We start from the raw sequence: 18034 nt of genomic DNA on the forward strand, positions 1-18034 counted from the left end.
CTCCTTCAGAGTGCAGGCACTGTACTTCCCATCTCCAGGACTCAAGTCCGGCCTGCCGGTTTCCCTGAATCCCTTCATAAATGTTACTTTGCTCACACTCCAACAGCACGTCAAGTATTAAAAACCATTTGTCTCCATTCACTCCTATCAAACACGCTCACGCATGCCTGCTGGAAGTCCAAGCCCCTCGCACACAAAACCTCCTTTACCCCCTCCCTCCAACCTTTCCTAGGCCGACCCCTACCCCGCCTTCCTTCCACTACAGACTGATACACTCTTGAAGTCATTCTGTTTCGCTCCATTCTCTCTACATGTCCGAACCACCTCAACAACCCTTCCTCAGCCCTCTGGACAACAGTTTTGGTAATCCCGCACCTCCTCCTAACTTCCAAACTACGAATTCTCTGCATTATATTCACACCACACATTGCCCTCAGACATGACATCTCCACTGCCTCCAGCCTTCTCCTCGCTGCAACATTCATCACCCATGCTTCACACCCATATAAGAGCGTTGGTAAAACTATACTCTCATACATTCCCCTCTTTGCCTCCAAGGACAAAGTTCTTTGTCTCCACAGACTCCTAAGTGCACCGCTCACCCTTTTCCCCTCATCAATTCTATGATTCACCTCATCTTTCATAGACCCATCCGCTGACACGTCCACTCCCAAATATCTGAATACATTCACCTCCTCCATACTCTCTCCCTCCAATCTGATATCCAATCTTTCATCACCTAATCTTTTTGTTATCCTCATAACCTTACTCTTTCCTGTATTCACTTTTAATTTTCTTCTTTTGCATACCCTACCAAATTCATCCACCAACCTCTGCAACTTCTCTTCAGAATCTCCCAAGAGCACAGTGTCATCAGCAAAGAGCAACTGTGACAACTCCCACTTTATGTGTGATTCTTTATCTTTTAACTCCACGCCTCTTGCCAAGACCCTCGCATTTACTTCTCTTACAACCCCATCTATAAATATATTAAACAACCACGGTGACATCACACATCCTTGTCTAAGGCCTACTTTTACTGGGAAATAATCTCCCTCTTTCCTACATACTCTAACTTGAGCCTCACTATCCTCGTAAAAACTCTTCACTGCTTTCAGTAACCTACCTCCTACACCATACACCTGCAACATCTGCCACATTGCCCCCCTATCCACCCTGTCATACGCCTTTTCCAAATCCATAAATGCCACAAAAACCTCTTTAGCCTTATCTAAATACTGTTCACTTATATGTTTCACTGTAAACACCTGGTCCACACACCCCCTACCTTTCCTAAAGCCTCCTTGTTCATCTGCTATCCTATTCTCCGTCTTACTCTTAATTCTTTCAATAATAACTCTACCATACACTTTACCAGGTATACTCAACAGACTTATCCCCCTATAATTTTTGCACTCTCTTTTGTCCCCTTTGCCTTTATACAAAGGAACTATGCATGCTCTCTGCCAATCCCTAGGTACCTTACCCTCTTCCATACATTTATTAAATAATTGCACCAACCACTCCAAAACTATATCCCCACCTGCTTTTAACATTTCTATCTTTATCCCATCAATCCCGGCTGCCTTACCCCCTTTCATTTTACCTACTGCCTCACGAACTTCCCCCACACTCACAACTGGCTCTTCCTCACTCCTACAAGATGTTATTCCTCCTTGCCCTATACACGAAATCACAGCTTCCCTATCTTCATCAACATTTAACAATTCCTCAAAATATTCCCTCCATCTTCCCAATACCTCTAACTCTCCATTTAATAACTCTCCTCTCCTATTTTTAACTGACAAATCCATTTGTTCTCTAGGCTTCCTTAACTTGTTAATCTCACTCCAAAACTTTTTCTTATTTTCAACAAAATTTGTTGATAACATCTCACCCACTCTCTCATTTGCTCTCTTTTTACATTGCTTCACCACTCTCTTAACCTCTCTCTTTTTCTCCATATACTCTTCCCTCCTTGCATCACTTCTACTTTGTAAAAACTTCTCATATGCTAACTTTTTCTCCCTTACTACTCTCTTTACATCATCATTCCACCAATCGCTCCTCTTCCCTCCCGCACCCACTTTCCTGTAACCACAAACTTCTGCTGAACACTCTAACACTACATTTTTAAACCTACCCCATACCTCTTCGACCCCATTGCCTATGCTCTCATTAGCCCATCTATCCTCCAATAGCTGTTTATATCTTACCCTAACTGCCTCCTCTTTTAGTTTATAAACCTTCACCTCTCTCTTCCCTGATGCTTCTATTCTCCTTGTATCCCATCTACCTTTTACTCTCAGTGTAGCTACAACTAAAAAGTGATCTGATATATCTGTGGCCCCTCTATAAACATGTACATCCTGAAGTCTACTCAACAGTCTTTTATCTACCAATACATAATCCAACAAACTACTGTCATTTCGCCCTACATCATATCTTGTATACTTATTTATCCTCTTTTTCTTAAAATATGTATTACCTATAACTAAACCCCTTTCTATACAAAGTTCAATCAAAGGGCTCCCATTATCATTTACACCTGGCACCCCAAACTTACCTACCACACCCTCTCTAAAAGTTTCTCCTACTTTAGCATTCAGGTCCCCTACCACAATTACTCTCTCACTTGGTTCAAAGGTTCCTATACATTCACTTAACATCTCCCAAAATCTCTCTCTCTCCTCTACATTCCTCTCTTCTCCAGGTGCATACACGCTTATTATGACCCACTTTTCGCATCCAACCTTTACTTTAATCCACATAATTCTTGAATTTACACATTCATATTCTCTTTTCTCCTTCCATAACTGATCCTTCAACATTACTGCTACCCCTTCCTTAGCTCTAACTCTCTCAGATACTCCAGATTTAATCCCATTTATTTCCCCCCACCGAAACTCCCCTACCCCCTTCAGCTTTGTTTCGCTTAGGGCCAGGACATCCAACTTCTTTTCATTCATAACATCAGCAATCATCTGTTTCTTGTCATCCGCACTACATCCACGCACATTCAAGCATCCCAGTTTTATAAAGTTTTTCTTCTTCTCTTTTTTAGTAAATGTTTAAGGAAAGAGCTTAAAGAAGGGGTCCCTTCAAACAGGTGCCTTAATGCTGGCAAAGGGATCTTGATCCATGAAATCATAGCTACCCTTCCCTTAGAAAAAATATTACTGTACTTCCCATTCCCCAGGCTGTGTGACTCTTATGGGTTTAGCACTTTCCTACGATTGAGTGGAGTGTATAGGATGGGTAACGTGTAAAAACACACATGGTATTTAATAATTTTTTTTATCCACAGGCAAATTAGTGATTCTGATGATAAATATTTACCTGAATCCCAGATGCTCGAATATCTTCCTTTAAAGAGAAATAGAAAAAATATTGAAATGAAATATCACTAACACTGAAAATTTTATCATGCAGTAGCTAATATATTACGTTGTTTTACCAAGTTAAATTTCTTACACGTAAAATTTATATTTTATAATCAATATGCTTAATATAAATCTACAGACAATGATATTTTACTTGGGGCAGATATTTTCATTAATGTTTATATGACAATATTCAGTACTTACAAGTCATTATTAACTAAGTCCTGAATGCCAAAGGTGTCAAACACAAGAGCCATGTCAGGTCTAGAGTAGCAGCCAGAGAGGTTGACCCTCGGATAGTACATCAGGAATGCTAGACACATCTCTTCTTCTGTACTAAAGCCACCCTGCAAAGATCTATACTTTAAAATATGTTTTAAAGTTCTTCTCCTTTGCATGTACAGTAATATGCTAGCATTACCTTAGGCAAATTTTGAATTATTTACATTATTATTATGTAAAAAGAAAAAAAAGTCTTCTTGCATGTAGTAATTTATACAGAAGAAAGGTTACAGTGGACGTGTTTCTTTCCACCTGTTGTCTATGTTCCCCATCAGTAAAATGGGTACCTGGGTGTTAGTCGACTGGTGTGGGTCGCATCCTGGGACACTGACCTAAGGAGGCCTGGTCACAGACCGGGCCGCGGGGGCGTTGACCCCCGGAACTCTCTCCAGATAGCCCCTTGCTCCTGGCATTTTAGTCACCTCTTATGACACATGTGGCTTGTGGAGGGAAATTCTTTTCCATTTCCCCATGGATATTATTATTACTGTATTATTATTTTTACAAAAACAATAAACTTAATGGGTCATTTAAAACTGTAAATTTGTATAAATTAACTTCAATAACATTCAGATCAGTAAGCTATAATTAAAACAAAAGGTTGGTACAATTTTTTTTTTATTTAAAAAGTGTGTAAATGCACTAAACATTCCAGTCCGAGATGAATCCATGATAATGGAACGAGTGGATTCCATTTTGTGTTGTATCACTTAAAAATGATCACCAAAATACTTACAAATGTTGGAATTTTCCTGCTGGTGGCATCATAACCACAGTTGATTATCAGGGAATCCCCTGGTAATATAACCATCTCATTCTTAAGAACTCGAGCTTGTTGGTAGTTGAAGTCATAATTCTTATCTGTAAAGAGGTGTGCAAATTAAATTGCAACAATTCTTACTAAATTAAGAAAATTGAAAATGAAAATGCTACAGTAAAGCAGTGTATATCATAGTCTTGAAATTCACACCCACCGATTTCTTTTTTTAATTTATCAGCTGTTTCCCACCAAAGCAGGGTGACCTAACAAAAAAAAAACTTCCATCGCTCACTCCATCATTGTCAAACTAAAGGCATGCCAATAATACATTTTTAAAAACTGCAACATATCTCCATGCCTCCTTCAGGGTGCAGGCACTGTACTTCCCACCTGCAGGACTCTAAGTCCTGGTTATAAATATGTACCAGTAATGTGTTTTATTACACACAAACTACATTATCTTTGTGCTGCATAAAAAGAAATAAAAGTTAAAATTTAAGTAATATTACCTTATCTATATTAATACATTTCCTTTTGCCAAGTTTGCTTCTCAAGTTTGCTAAATATTTAATGTGACATTGTTTCAGAGGCATTCACCCTAACTGTATAATATACTGTACTCCTCTTTGTAAAAAATCAGGCTTTTTTTATTTGTTTTTGTTTGTTTCGCAGTGCTGTGTGACCCTGGTTAGTTTAGCGCTTAGTTTTGATTATAATAATTTTGTTTCTTAATGTCGAGAAATGTACGGTCTAACCATCTGCCCTTATAGTGCCTGACCTCTGGTAAGCTGTGGTATCTCTTATGAAGTGAAGAGTATAACACTTAGTAGATGTACAAATCTCTTTGTATGATGCATTCTAGGAATGGTGTTTTCCCAAAATGAATTGGCTTTCTTTTGTGCCTAACAATGTTTTATTACTTGTAATTCACATTATTTGTATACTGCATAAAAAGAAATAATTTTAATTTAAATATGACATGCCAAAGTCTCAGTATTGACTGATTTTGATGGTATCAATATCAGCCTAAAATTGAGTATCGGCAAAATTTTTGGTACCATCCCATCCCTACAGTAGCTTAGGGCTTCATAACAATCACCTTTCTAGAATACAGTATTGGTGCTCCTCAACTCACGATGGAGATACTCTACAATGAACCCATCATGAGTTGAAAACATAAGTCAGATATGAATACAGTGTGATAAGTAACTACTGTCACTGAATAAGTAAATGGACAAATAATTACTGTAACTAACTAAATACCAGTATTGAAAAATAAATAAATGAATACAAGTTTATCCTATCAATATACAGTACTGTACAGAAAAAAATTATTTATAGAACCAACATAGTCGAAATATTGTTAAGTCGAACCATTGTAAAGCCAGGAGCATCTGTACTTGTAACAGGTTTGCTGTCCTCCTGTTATCCGGCATCTATTACTAATGATTTGTAATAAAGTTGGTAGAATTACCGACAATATGTAAAGTAAAAGGACACAAGTGCAACTAATGTGACATTTTATTGTGGAAACGTTTCGCTCTCCAGGAGCTTTGTCAAGCCGAAACCAATGGCTTGATAAAGCTCCTGGAGAGCGAAACGTTGCCACAATAAAATGTCACATTAGTTGCACTTGTGTCCTTTTACTTTACATACTAATGATTTATTGAACATCAGTTTGAATGGCTTGTGTAGTATTTTGGCTCCTTGTAATTTTCTTGGTAATATTTCACCTGGTTCTGATACCTATGAAGTATCAAGTTCCATCTACAGTCTCTACCTATGAAGTATCAAGTTCCATCTACAGTCTCTACCTATGAAGTATCAAGTTCCATCTACAGTCTCTACCTATGAAGTATCAAGTTCCATCTACAGTCTCTACCTATGAAGTATCAAGTTCCATCTACAGTCTCTACCTATGAAGTATCAAGTTCCATCTACAGTCTCTACCTATGAAGTATCAAGTTCCATCTACAGTCTCTACCTATGAAGTATCAAGTTCCATCTACAGTCTCTACCGATGAAGTATCAAGTTCCATCTACAGTCTCTACCTATGAAGTATCAAGTTCCATCTACAGTCTCTACCTATGAGGTATCAAGTTCCATCTACAGTCTCTACCGATGAAGTATCAAGTTCCATCTACAGTCTCTACCGATGAAGTATCAAGTTCCATCTACAGTCTCTACTGATGAAGTATCAAGTTCCATCTACAGTCTCTACCTATGAAGTATCAAGTTCCATCTACAGTCTCTACCTATGAAGTATCAAGTTCCATCTACAGTATCTACCTATGAAGTATCAAATTCCATCTACAGTCTCTACCGATGAAGTATCAAGTTCCATCTACAGTCTCTACCTATGAAGTATCAAGTTCCATCTACAGTCTCTACCTATGAGGTATCAAGTTCCATCTACAATCTCTACCGATGAAGTATCAAGTTCCATCTACAGTCTCTACCTATGAAGTATCAAGTTCCATCTACAGTCTCTACCTATGAGGTATCAAGTTCCATCTACAATCTCTACCGATGAAGTATCAAGTTCCATCTACAGTCTCTACCTATGAAGTATCAAGTTCCATCTACAGTCTCTACCTATGAAGTATCAAGTTCCATCTACAGTCTCTACCTATGAAGTATCAAGTTCCATCTGTGGTCTCTTAACTTTCTCATTAGTCATTACAAAGTTTGATACAGTAGTTCAATTTGATTTATCAAGTATTTATTTCCCCACTGTACTTAAACCACAAAATTTATCATGATGCAAATATTGCTAGATGGGTTAATGGCAATGTATTGCTGTAGTCTAGTTGAGCTGACTGATATCAAAACTGATCTCCAGAGGCTCAACTGACTGTGATGTGAACATCCACAACATCAGGTTATGATCACTTAAAATAAATGCATCGGCACATAACTCATCCTCAGAAAATTTACTCTTGAAGATGATCACTCCAGGAAAAACAAAACTTAAATCTACAAGAAATTAAGTGTTGAGAATGCATTTTTTATTCACAATTCCAAGTGCTCATAATCGAACAATTATTGCCATGTTAAAATAATACAGCATAAATTATATATTTATATCGACACATTTGTTACAAAGTTTCCTTGGAGATAAGGGGGATGTATATACATAAAGTTATTAAAAAATATACATCCATGCTATGTAAACTACACAAAATGTTGAACAGGTGGTCAATACTTCAGGTTTGATTACCAGGAAGGGAATTATTATTATTATTATAATCAAGGGGAAGCGCTAAACCCGTAGGATTATACAGCACCGGGGGGATGTGGAAGGCATTCAGGCTTAATTCGGGGAACTGGAGCACAGATCCAATTCCCTAAATCAAGAGCCCCTCACCAACTTCAAGGAACCTTCTGTGAGGGGACCAGGAAGGGAAGATAGACTCACCTTTAGAAAAATATATACTATCAACAACAATATATACAACACAAAATTTGGCTAACAACATTGCATAACACTGCAACATTGACATACCCTTGATGACAGTCGGTTGCTCACGTCCATTGCGTATTTGTTGTATAGATATTGACGACCCAAGAAGATGTGCATGAAGGAATCCTTGGAAAACTCTTATTCCTGAAGCTGGTAATGTCTGAAGTACATTAGAAATTAATTTTAATACACACAAACTGAAAAAGGCATGCACAATTACATGACACTTACTTTATTGAAGATCTGGTGATGATTGATGGGATGGGAGGAGGGGAGAGAGAGTGTTAGTGTTTAGAAGGGGAATCCCCTTCCATTAGGACTTGAGGTAGCAAGTCCTTTTCTGGGGTTACTTCCCTTCTTCTTTTAATGCCACTAGGACCAGCTTCAGAGTCACTGGACTTCTGTCGCACAACATATCTGTCCATAGTGGCCTGTACCTCTCGTTCCTTTATGACTTCCCTAAAGTGTTTCACAACATTGTCAGTGTAATAGTCACCAGCACGGCTTGCAATAGCTGTGTGAGGGTGATTTTCATCAAAAAAGGTTTGCACTTTCAGCCACATTGCACAGATTTCCTTAATCTTTGTAGTAGGCAACTTCTTCAATTTCTCTCTCCCCTCCTCTGAACCAGTTTCCTCAGGTCTGGCCTCTTGCTGTTGAAGTTGATCTAGCAGCTCATCAGTGGTTAGTTCTTCATTGTCCTCCTCCACCAACTCTTCCACATCCTCCCCACTAACCTCCAACCCCAAGGACTTCCCCAATGCCACAATGGATTCCTCAACTGGCATACTCCTCTCAGGGTTAGCCTCAAACCCTTCAAAATCCCTTTTGTCTACACATTCTGGCCACAGTTTCTTCCAAGCAGAGTTCAAGGTCCTCTTAGTCACTCCCTCCCAAGCCTTACCTATAAGGTTTACACAATTGAGGATATTAAAGTGATCTCTCCAAAACTCTCTTAGAGTCAATTGAGTTTCTGAGGTCACTACAAAGCACCTTTCAAACAGAGCTTTTGTGTACAGTTTTTTGAAGTTTGCAATGACCTGCTGGTCCATGGGCTGCAGGAGAGGAGTGGTATTAGGAGGCAAAAACTTCACCTTAATGAAGCTCATGTCCCCATAAAGTCGCTCTGCCACGTCTGTAGGATGACCAGGGGCATTGTCTAACACCAGGAGGCACTTAAGGTCTAATTTCTTTTCAGTTAGGTAATCTTTCACATTGGGGGCAAATGCATGGTGTAACCAGTCATAGAAAAAGTCCCTAGTGACCCATGCCTTACTGTTTGCCCTCCACAGCACACACTCCTTGAGGACATTCTTTTGCCTGAACGCTCTGGGAGTTTCAGAGTGATACACTAATAAAGGCTTCACTTTGCAATCACCAGTAGCATTGGCACACATCAACAAAGTAAGCCTGTCTTTCATAGGCTTATGTCCTGGGAGTGCCTTTTCCTCCTGAGTAATGTAGGTCCTGCTTGGCATTTTCTATCCTCTTCAAGGGGGGCTCCTTGGCGTGGTGAAGAGGCTCTTGGTCTGAGGAATTAGCCCTGTCGGTCTTCTTCCTCAGACCGAACCTAATTACCCCCCATTCTCCCCTCCCCTATCCCATCCTCCCCATCCTCCCCTTTTTCCATTCCTCCTCCTCCTCCTCACCCCTCCCTTTTGCCCTTCCTCTTTTTAGCCTTCGTGATTTCTCCCACAGGCGCGCTAGTTCCTAGGTAGGGGAAAGGACACCGGGGTCCATCCCATTCCGTTGAGGTTTCTTGGCGGTGGCGTAGTTTGCCGTGGAATCTGGATTGCCTAGGGATGTCCCGATCCCTCTCCGGTATCCCGGAGTAGCTTTGGGTGTCTTTTGGGCGACGGGTGTATCTCTGGAAGCCACCTTTCGGATTCCGGGGGTGGTGGCTGAAGGAGGTATGCTTTGTGGCGGATATCCGGCCGCCCTCTCTTTTGTCCACCGAGGTAGCTCGGCAGATGTGAGGTTGCTATCCCGGATTGCTGGTTTACTGGCATGAAGGGTAGGGTATGGCACGGGTTCCATGCTGCATCTGCGCTACTAGCGGTGTCGAGTCCTCTTGGGCGCGGAGGGAGATTTCCGGCCCTTTCATTCCTCCTGGGAACTATTCCTCCCCGCTCCCCCCTTTTTTTATTCTTTTTTTTATTTTTATTTTCTTTTCTTCTTTCTTTTTTTTTCTTAAAAACAAAAAGCAAAGGAGTAACCTAACCATGGCAGCCCTAGTCCATGAAACCACTACCCCCGGGCCCCTTCTTGATACCGCACCCCATTCTGACCCTGCCTTGTGTTTAGACCACTCTTCGGACACTCCTGATGCCCCTGTACCTCTTGCTGGTGCTGTTTCCTCACCCGCTTCAGGTACCGGGGCTTCGACTGACTCCTTCGATTTGTCTGAACTCCGCTCTCCTTTGACTATGCTTCCGGCTTCTCCCTCTACGGTACGGCAATTTTCGAATCGCCCACCCATTTCATGCCGGACCAACTCCGGTCCTACTCCTAAACGCCAACGTCAATCTCCTGATGATGCTCCGTCGTTACCTTCCCATTCTACTCGGAAACGACCGACACGTCAAGCACTCCCTCTCCACGCTCAGTTTCGGACCACACAATGGACTAAATTCTTTACTTTAAGACCAACTTCTTCTTCTGCCTACCTTTCTGACCATAGTATTGCCAAAGCGCTCCTGCGTCATGTTGGCAGAGATATTTCATTTCACGCTCTCAAGAGCGGTACGCGCATCGTCACTGTCCAGAATGCTACCCAAGCTCATGATCTTTCTCTCCTTTCGAATATCGATACTACTCCTATCACTATTGAAAAACATCTTTCTCTCAATTCTTGTAGTGGTACTGTCATTCTGCCCCATACCATAGTCCAACAGAATTTCCAGTCATGTGGCAATGACATTTTTGAACAGCTGGAACTCCAGGATCTCCCAATCCTCAAAGTAGACACTTATGTCCTTCCTGCCCGGGGGCGGAGACGTTACCCTTGCAATGTGGCTCGTTTAACTTTTGACAGCCGAGAACTCCCGTCCTCTGTATATGTCGCGGGACATCGGTTACAAGTTCGAAAGGTGATACCTACACCGCAACAATGTAGAAATTGCTGGCGTTTTGGTCACCCAGCGAAATATTGCAGATCTATGGCCGAATGCCCAGTCTGTGGTGCCGACAACCATTCTAATACATCTTGCAGTCAACCTCCATCTTGCCTTAATTGTAATGAAGCTCACCCTTCGTACTCCCGCCGTTGCCAGGTCTACTTAAATGAACGTGAAATCCGTTGCCTCAAAGAGGCAGAAGGTCTCCCTTATGCTATGGCAGTTACTCATCTCCGCCTCCAAGGGAGACTACCCCGTGTTTCTTATTCTCGTGTTTCCAAACATCCCCCCACTTCTGGGGTCCCATCTTCTGCAGCCTCCTCTGTTGTTACCCCTCCCATAGCCACTACGGCATCTAATCCTTTTGCTGTCCTTGGCTCTGACGTCCCGACTACAACTCAGTCTGTTCTCACATCTTCGCGTCCTTCCTCACAAGCCCCAGTATCGACAAGACCTCGTACGACACCTAATACCAATCGCCCCTCTACTCAGAAGTCCAAAAAATCCACATTGCTCAAATCTTCTTTGCCCCTTCCTTCCCTTCTTCCACCTCCACACTTTACCTTTCCAGTCTCTGTACCTAGTTCTTCCCCTCTCTCTGGCTCTATTACAAGTGTGGAGATTCACCCTCCTCCTCGTACTATGCCTTCCACCCCCGTCCCCTCCCAAGTTTCTCCCTCTTCTGTCACCTCCCAGGTTTCTACCTCTTCTGTCCCCCCCCACACTTCATCTCCAGTCCCTTACACTTTTCCCTCCCCCTCTACTTTGGTACAGTCCATTACTGTCCCAATCTTTACTCACCCTCCTCCTCCTATCTCCAATATGGTTTCCCATACATCTTTGAATTCAGAAACACTTGAAGCCATTTCAGAATATATTGCAGAGACTAAACCTTCAATGGACACTGATTCACTTCCTGTTCCTTCTCTTCCCTCTCCTCCATCTTCACAACCCCATTCTTCGCAACGCTCCGTTCCTTCGCTACTTGAACATCTTCCAATGCCACCACACGTTGACTTTTCTAACCCCTCTAGTCCGTAGGTGCCTTTACCTACAGATTCCTGATATTTTCTTCATCGCCAATCATGGCCTATTTACAGTGGAATATCCGCGGCCTCAGGGGTAATCGGGGTGAGCTTCAGATGTTGCTTTCCAGGTTTTCCCCTGTTGGTGCTTGCTTACAAGAACCAAAATTACACTCGGCTGTTTTCCAACCTATCTCAGGCTATAATTTATTGTATTCTTCGGATCCTTTCTCAGATGGGACCTTTAATGAAAGTGCCCTTCTTCTACGCAATGATATTCCGTACTGTCAACTATTTGTCCATACCTCGCTGCATTACACTGCAGCCCGTATCCACTTGAATAAGTGGTTTACAATATGTTCTTTATATCTCTCTCCTTCTCGAGCATTTTCTATCCCAGACTTTGCCTTTCTTGTTTCATCCTTACCACCACCACTTCTGTTACTTGGTGATTTTAATGCCCACCATTTCCTCTGGGGGGGGTCTCATTGTGACTCACGTGGCATTCAGTTGGAGGCTTTTCTTGCCTCTCACCCCCTCCATGTTTTAAATACGGGTACTCCCACCCATTTTGATCCTCGTACTCATACTCTCTCTTGCATCGATCTATCAGTCTGCTCTTCCTCCACTGCACTAGACTTCACCTGGTCTGTTCTACCAGACTTACATGACAGCGATCATTTTCCGATCATTCTTACTTCTCCTTCCTATTCACCACCTTCCCGTAGCCCTCGCTGGCAATTTGATCGGGCAAATTGGGATCTTTACTCACACCTCACTGCTTTTAGTGAGGTTCCTTCTTCATCCTCCATTGATGAGCTCCTACACATCTTCTCGACATCAGTTTATACCGCAGCTTCTCATTCTATACCCCAAACCTCAGGCAGGCATTCTCAGAAGTGCGTGCCTTGGTGGTCTCCTGCTTGTGCTCGTGCAGTACGTTTGAAACGTGCTGCATGGGGCAGGTACCGGTACAATAGAACCGCTGAGAGACTTGTTGATTTTAAGCAGAAGCGTGCGATCGCTCGCCGTGTCATCCGTGAAGCTAAACGCACTTGTTGGCGAGACTATGTTTCCACCATCACCTCTGCTTCTTCTATGAGTGCAGTCTGGAAAAAAGTGAGGAAATTGAGTGGTAAATACTCTCCTGACCCGGCTCCTGTTCTACGGGTCACTGGTGTTGATATAGCAAACCCTCTCGACGTTGCCATTGAACTTGGCACACATCTGGTCCGTATTTCCCGAGGGCTCCATCTATGCCCCTCGTTTCTTTCCTCAAAGTCTGCCAGAGAGTTAGTACCCTTGGACTTTTCTTCTCTCGGAGAAGAACAGTATAATGTGCCTTTTACACTTCAAGAACTGGAGGCAACGCTCTCAGCTTGCCGATCATCGGCAGCTGGGCCTGATGACATTCATATTCGTATGTTACAACATTTACATCGGTCAGCCCTTGTAGTCCTCTTACACCTCTTCAATCTTATTTGGGCACAAGGAGTTCTTCCCCAGCTGTGGAAATCTGCCATTGTTCTCCCTTTCCGCAAACCGGGTACTACAGGACATGATGCCTCCCACTATCGCCCCATCGCTCTTACAAGTGCAGTTTGCAAAGTGATGGAACGCCTCGTAAATCGACGTTTAATGTGGTATTTAGAGACTCACAACAGTCTCTCCGCTAGTCAATATGGCTTTCGTAAGGGTCGTTCTACCATAGACCCCTTACTACGCTTGGATACGTATGTTCGTAATGCCTTTGCGAATAATCACTCAGTTATTGCCATATTTTTTGACCTTGAGAAGGCATATGACACAACTTGGAGGTATAATATTTTGGCCCAGGCCCATTCCTTAGGCCTCCGAGGCAATCTACCATCCTTCCTTAAGAACTTTTTAACTGACAGACATTTCCGTGTTCGAGTCAATAATGTTCTTTCCCCGGACTTCGTCCAAGCTGAAGGTGTCCCTCAGGGATGTGTTCTAAGCACAACACTTTTTCTCCTTGCTATAAATGATTTGGCCTCTGTTCTTCCACCCAATATTTGGTCATCACTCTATGTTGATGACTTCGCTATTGCTTGTGCAGGCGCTGACTGTCACCTTATTGCAGTTTCTCTCCAGCATGCGGTCGACCGTGTTTCCACTTGGGCCACCACACATGGGTTTAAATTTTCAAGTACCAAAACTCACCAAATTACTTTCACTAGACGCTCTGTTATCTCCGATCATCCTTTGTATCTCTATGGCTCCCGTATCCCCGAACGTGATACAGTCAGGTTTCTAGGCCTTCTCTTTGACCGTCGGTTAACCTGGAAACCTCACATTACCTCTCTGAAGGCAACTTGTCACAGCCGGCTAAACCTTCTTAAAACCCTTGCTCATCTTTCCTGGGGAGCTGATCGTCGAACTCTGCTTCGCCTACATTCAGCCCTCGTTTTATCGAAACTCGATTATGGTGACCAGATTTATTCCGCGGCCTCTCCTGCTACTCTCTCTAGCCTTAACTCTATCCATCACCAAGGCTTACGTTTGTGCCTTGGTGCTTTTCGCTCTTCCCCTGTTGAGAGCCTCTATACAGAAGCAAATGTTCCATCCTTGTCTGATCGCCGTGATGCCCATTGCCTTCGTTACTATGTACGCTCTCACGATCTACACAATCCTTCCATTTATAGAATGGTCACCGATATTAGTAGACATTCTTTATTCGTTCGCCGCCCCTGTTTGCTCCGTCCCTTTTCTCTTCGCCTACATTCACTCTTGTCTTCCCTTCAGTTACCACCTTTATATGTTCATGTAGCATCTCACTTTTCCCTACCCCCCTGGGAAGTTCCAGCTGTTCGGGTCTGTTCTTTCTCACTCCCTTGCTCGAAAGCTCAACTGCCTACGGTGGCTTCCCGCTCTCTTTTTCTTGATCACTTCCACTCCCATTCTCATGCCACCGCTGTGTACACAGATGGCTCTAAGTCTTCAGACGGCGTCGGATTCGCAGCAGTGTTTCCGGACAGCGTCGTACGAGGGCATTTACTATCTTCAGCTAGCATTTTTACTGCTGAACTGTATGCCATTCTTGCAGCACTTATTCGTATCGCATCTATGCCTGTGTCATCATTTGTAGTAGTCTCAGACTCCCTTAGTGCTCTACAGGCTATACGAAAATTTGATACATCTCATCCCCTAGTTCTCCGTATCCAACTTTGGCTACGCCGTATCTCTACCAAACATAAAGATATTGTTTTTTGTTGGGTCCCTGGTCATGTCGACGTACAGGGCAATGAACAGGCAGACACTGCTGCGCGGTCAGCAGTATATGACCTACCAATTTCCTATCGAGGTGTTCCATTTCTGGACTATTTTGCTGCAATAGCTACCCACCTTCGCACCCGTTGGCAACAACGTTGGTCAACTCTGCTCGGTAACAAACTTCATTCTATTAAACCGAGCATAGGTTACTGGCCGTCTTCTTGTCATCAGTGCCGAGGTTGGGAGACCACTCTCTCCCGCCTTCGCATTGGCCACACTCGTCTTACTCATGGGTATCTCATGGAGAGGCACCCTGTTCCTCTCTGTGAGCAGTGTCAAGTTCCAGTATCGATTAGCCACATTCTGTTAGACTGCCCTCTCTATCAACGAGCACGCAGAATTTACCTCCAACGTCGTCTTCGTTCTACTACTCTCTCTTTACCTTCCCTTCTTGCTGATGGACCCTCCTTTAATCCTGACTCTCTCATTGACTTCTTGACAACGACTGATTTACTCCACAAACTCTGATGATACTTTTCGCACTCCCCTCAGCCCTTTCTGGTTCAGTCTCTTGCTGCCCTTTACCCTTTCACCATCCACTGCCCCGCTGTTATCCGTAACCTGTTGCTCATCCATCTCCCTTTTGCCACCTGATGCCCTCGCTTCCTTCCTGCCCTGCAGCGCTGTATAGTCCTTGTGGCTTAGCGCTTCTTTTTGATTATAATAATATGTACTCCTTGAATTCATGCACATATTTTTCAGCCGCTTTGTGGTCCGAACTGGCAGCCTCACCATGCCGTATCACACTATGTATGCCACTACGCTTCTTAAATCTCTCAAACCAACCTTTGCTGGCCTTAAATTCACTCACATCATCACTAGTTGCAGGCATTTTTTTAATTAAATCGTCATGCAACTTCCTAGCCTTTTCACATATGATCGCTTGAGAGATGCTATCTCCTGCTATCTGTTTCTCATTTATCCACACCAATAACAGTCTCTCAACATCTTCTATCACTTGCGATCTCTGTTTCGAAAACACAGTTGCACCTTTGGCAACAACAGCTTCCTTGATTGCCGTTTTCTTGCCCACAATAGTAGAGATGGTTGATTGGGGTTTCTTGTACAACCTGGCCAGCTCGGTGACACGCACTCCACTTTCATACTTAGCAATGATCTCTTTCTTCATTTCAATAGGAATCCTCACCCTTTTTGCTGTAGGGTTGGCACTAGAAGCTTTCTTGGGGCCCATGGTGACTTATTTTCCAGAACTCCTCTTCAAGGGGGGCTCCTTGGCGTGGTGAAGAGGCTCTTGGTCTGAGGAATTAGACCTGTCGGTCTCCTTCCTCAGACCGAACCTAATTACCCCCCAATCCCCCCTTCCCTATCCCATCCTCTCCCTTTTCCTTTACTCCTCCTCCTCCTCCCCACCCCTCCCTTTTGCCCTTCCTCTTTTTGACCTTTGGGATTTTTCCCACAGGCACGCTAGTTCCTAGGTAGGGGAAAGGGTACCGAGGTCCATCCCATTCCGTTGGGGTTCTTGGCGGTGGCGTAGTTTGCCGTGGGATCTGGATTGCCTGGGGATGTCCCGATCCCTCTCAGGTATCCCAGAGAGTGGCTTTGGGTGTCTTTCGGGCGACGGGTGTATCTCTGGAAGCCACCTTTCGGATTCCGGGGGTGGTGGCCGAAGGAGGTATGCTTTGTGGCGGATATCCGGCCGCCCTCTCTTTTGTCCACCGAGGTAGCTCGGCAGATGTGAGGTTGCTATCCCGGATTGCTGGTTTACTGGCATGATGGGTAGGGTATGGCACGGGTTCCATGCTGCATCTACGCTACTTGCGGTGCTGAGGTCCTCTTGGGCGCGGAGGGAGATTTCTGGCCCTTTCATTCCTCCTAGGAACTATCCCTCCCCGGTCCCCCCTTTTTTTTTATTCTTTTTTTTATTTTTTATTTTTTTTTTTTCTTAAAAACAAAAAGAAAGAAGTAACCTAACCATGGCAGCCCTAGTCCATGAACCTGCTACCCCCGGGCCCCTTCTTGATACCGCACCCCGTTCTGACCCCGCCTCGTCTTTGGACCACTCTTCGGACACTCCTCATGCCTCTGTACCTCTTGCCGGTGCTGTTTCCTCACCCGCTTCAGGTACTGAGGTCTCGACTGACTCCTTTGATTTATCTGACCTCCGCTCTCCTTTGACTATGCTTCCGGCCTCTCCCTCTACGGTGCGGCAATTTTCGAATCGCCGGCCCATTCCACGTCGGACCAACTCTGGTCCCACGCCTAAACGCCAACGACAATTACCTGCTGATGATACTTCTCCACCTTCTCGTTCTTCTCAGAAAAGATCGACACGTCCTGCACTCCCTTTCCACGCTCAGTTTCAGAATGCACAATGGACTAAATTCTTCACTTTACGACCGACTTCCTCTACTGCCTATCTTTCCGACCACAGTATTGGCAAGGCACTCCTACGCCATGTTGGTAAAGATATTTCTTTTCATGCTCTTAAGAGCGGTACGCGCATCATCACTGTACAGAATGCTACCCAAGCTCATGATCTTTCTCTTCTTTCCCATATCGATACTGTTCCTGTCACTATTGAAAAACATCATTCCCTCAATTCTTGTAGTGGTACCGTCATTCTGCCCCATACCATAGTTCAACAAAATTTCCAGACATGTGGCAATGACATTCTTGAACAGCTGGAACTCCAAGATCTCCCAATCCTCAAGGTAGACACTTATGTTCTTCCTGCCCGCGGGCGGAGACG

General features: G+C 43.6%; 1 protein-coding gene across 1 annotated transcript in view; it reads right to left on the reverse strand.

The window, feature by feature from the left end:
* Positions 1–3148: 3148 nt before the first annotated feature.
* LOC128704972 (DBH-like monooxygenase protein 1) overlaps positions 3149–18034 on the reverse strand; it is a gene marked incomplete in the record, with an annotated part of 87243 nt that continues 72357 nt past the window's right edge. Inside the window, 4 exon segments of the mRNA XM_070105221.1 lie at positions 3149–3366; positions 3588–3730; positions 4402–4526; positions 7932–8049. Of these exon segments, the coding sequence (XP_069961322.1) occupies positions 3336–3366; positions 3588–3730; positions 4402–4526; positions 7932–8049 (417 nt within the window).

This window comes from Cherax quadricarinatus, chromosome 97, assembly GCF_038502225.1.
Source record: "Cherax quadricarinatus isolate ZL_2023a chromosome 97, ASM3850222v1, whole genome shotgun sequence".
NCBI classification, from domain to species: domain Eukaryota; kingdom Metazoa; phylum Arthropoda; class Malacostraca; order Decapoda; family Parastacidae; genus Cherax; species Cherax quadricarinatus.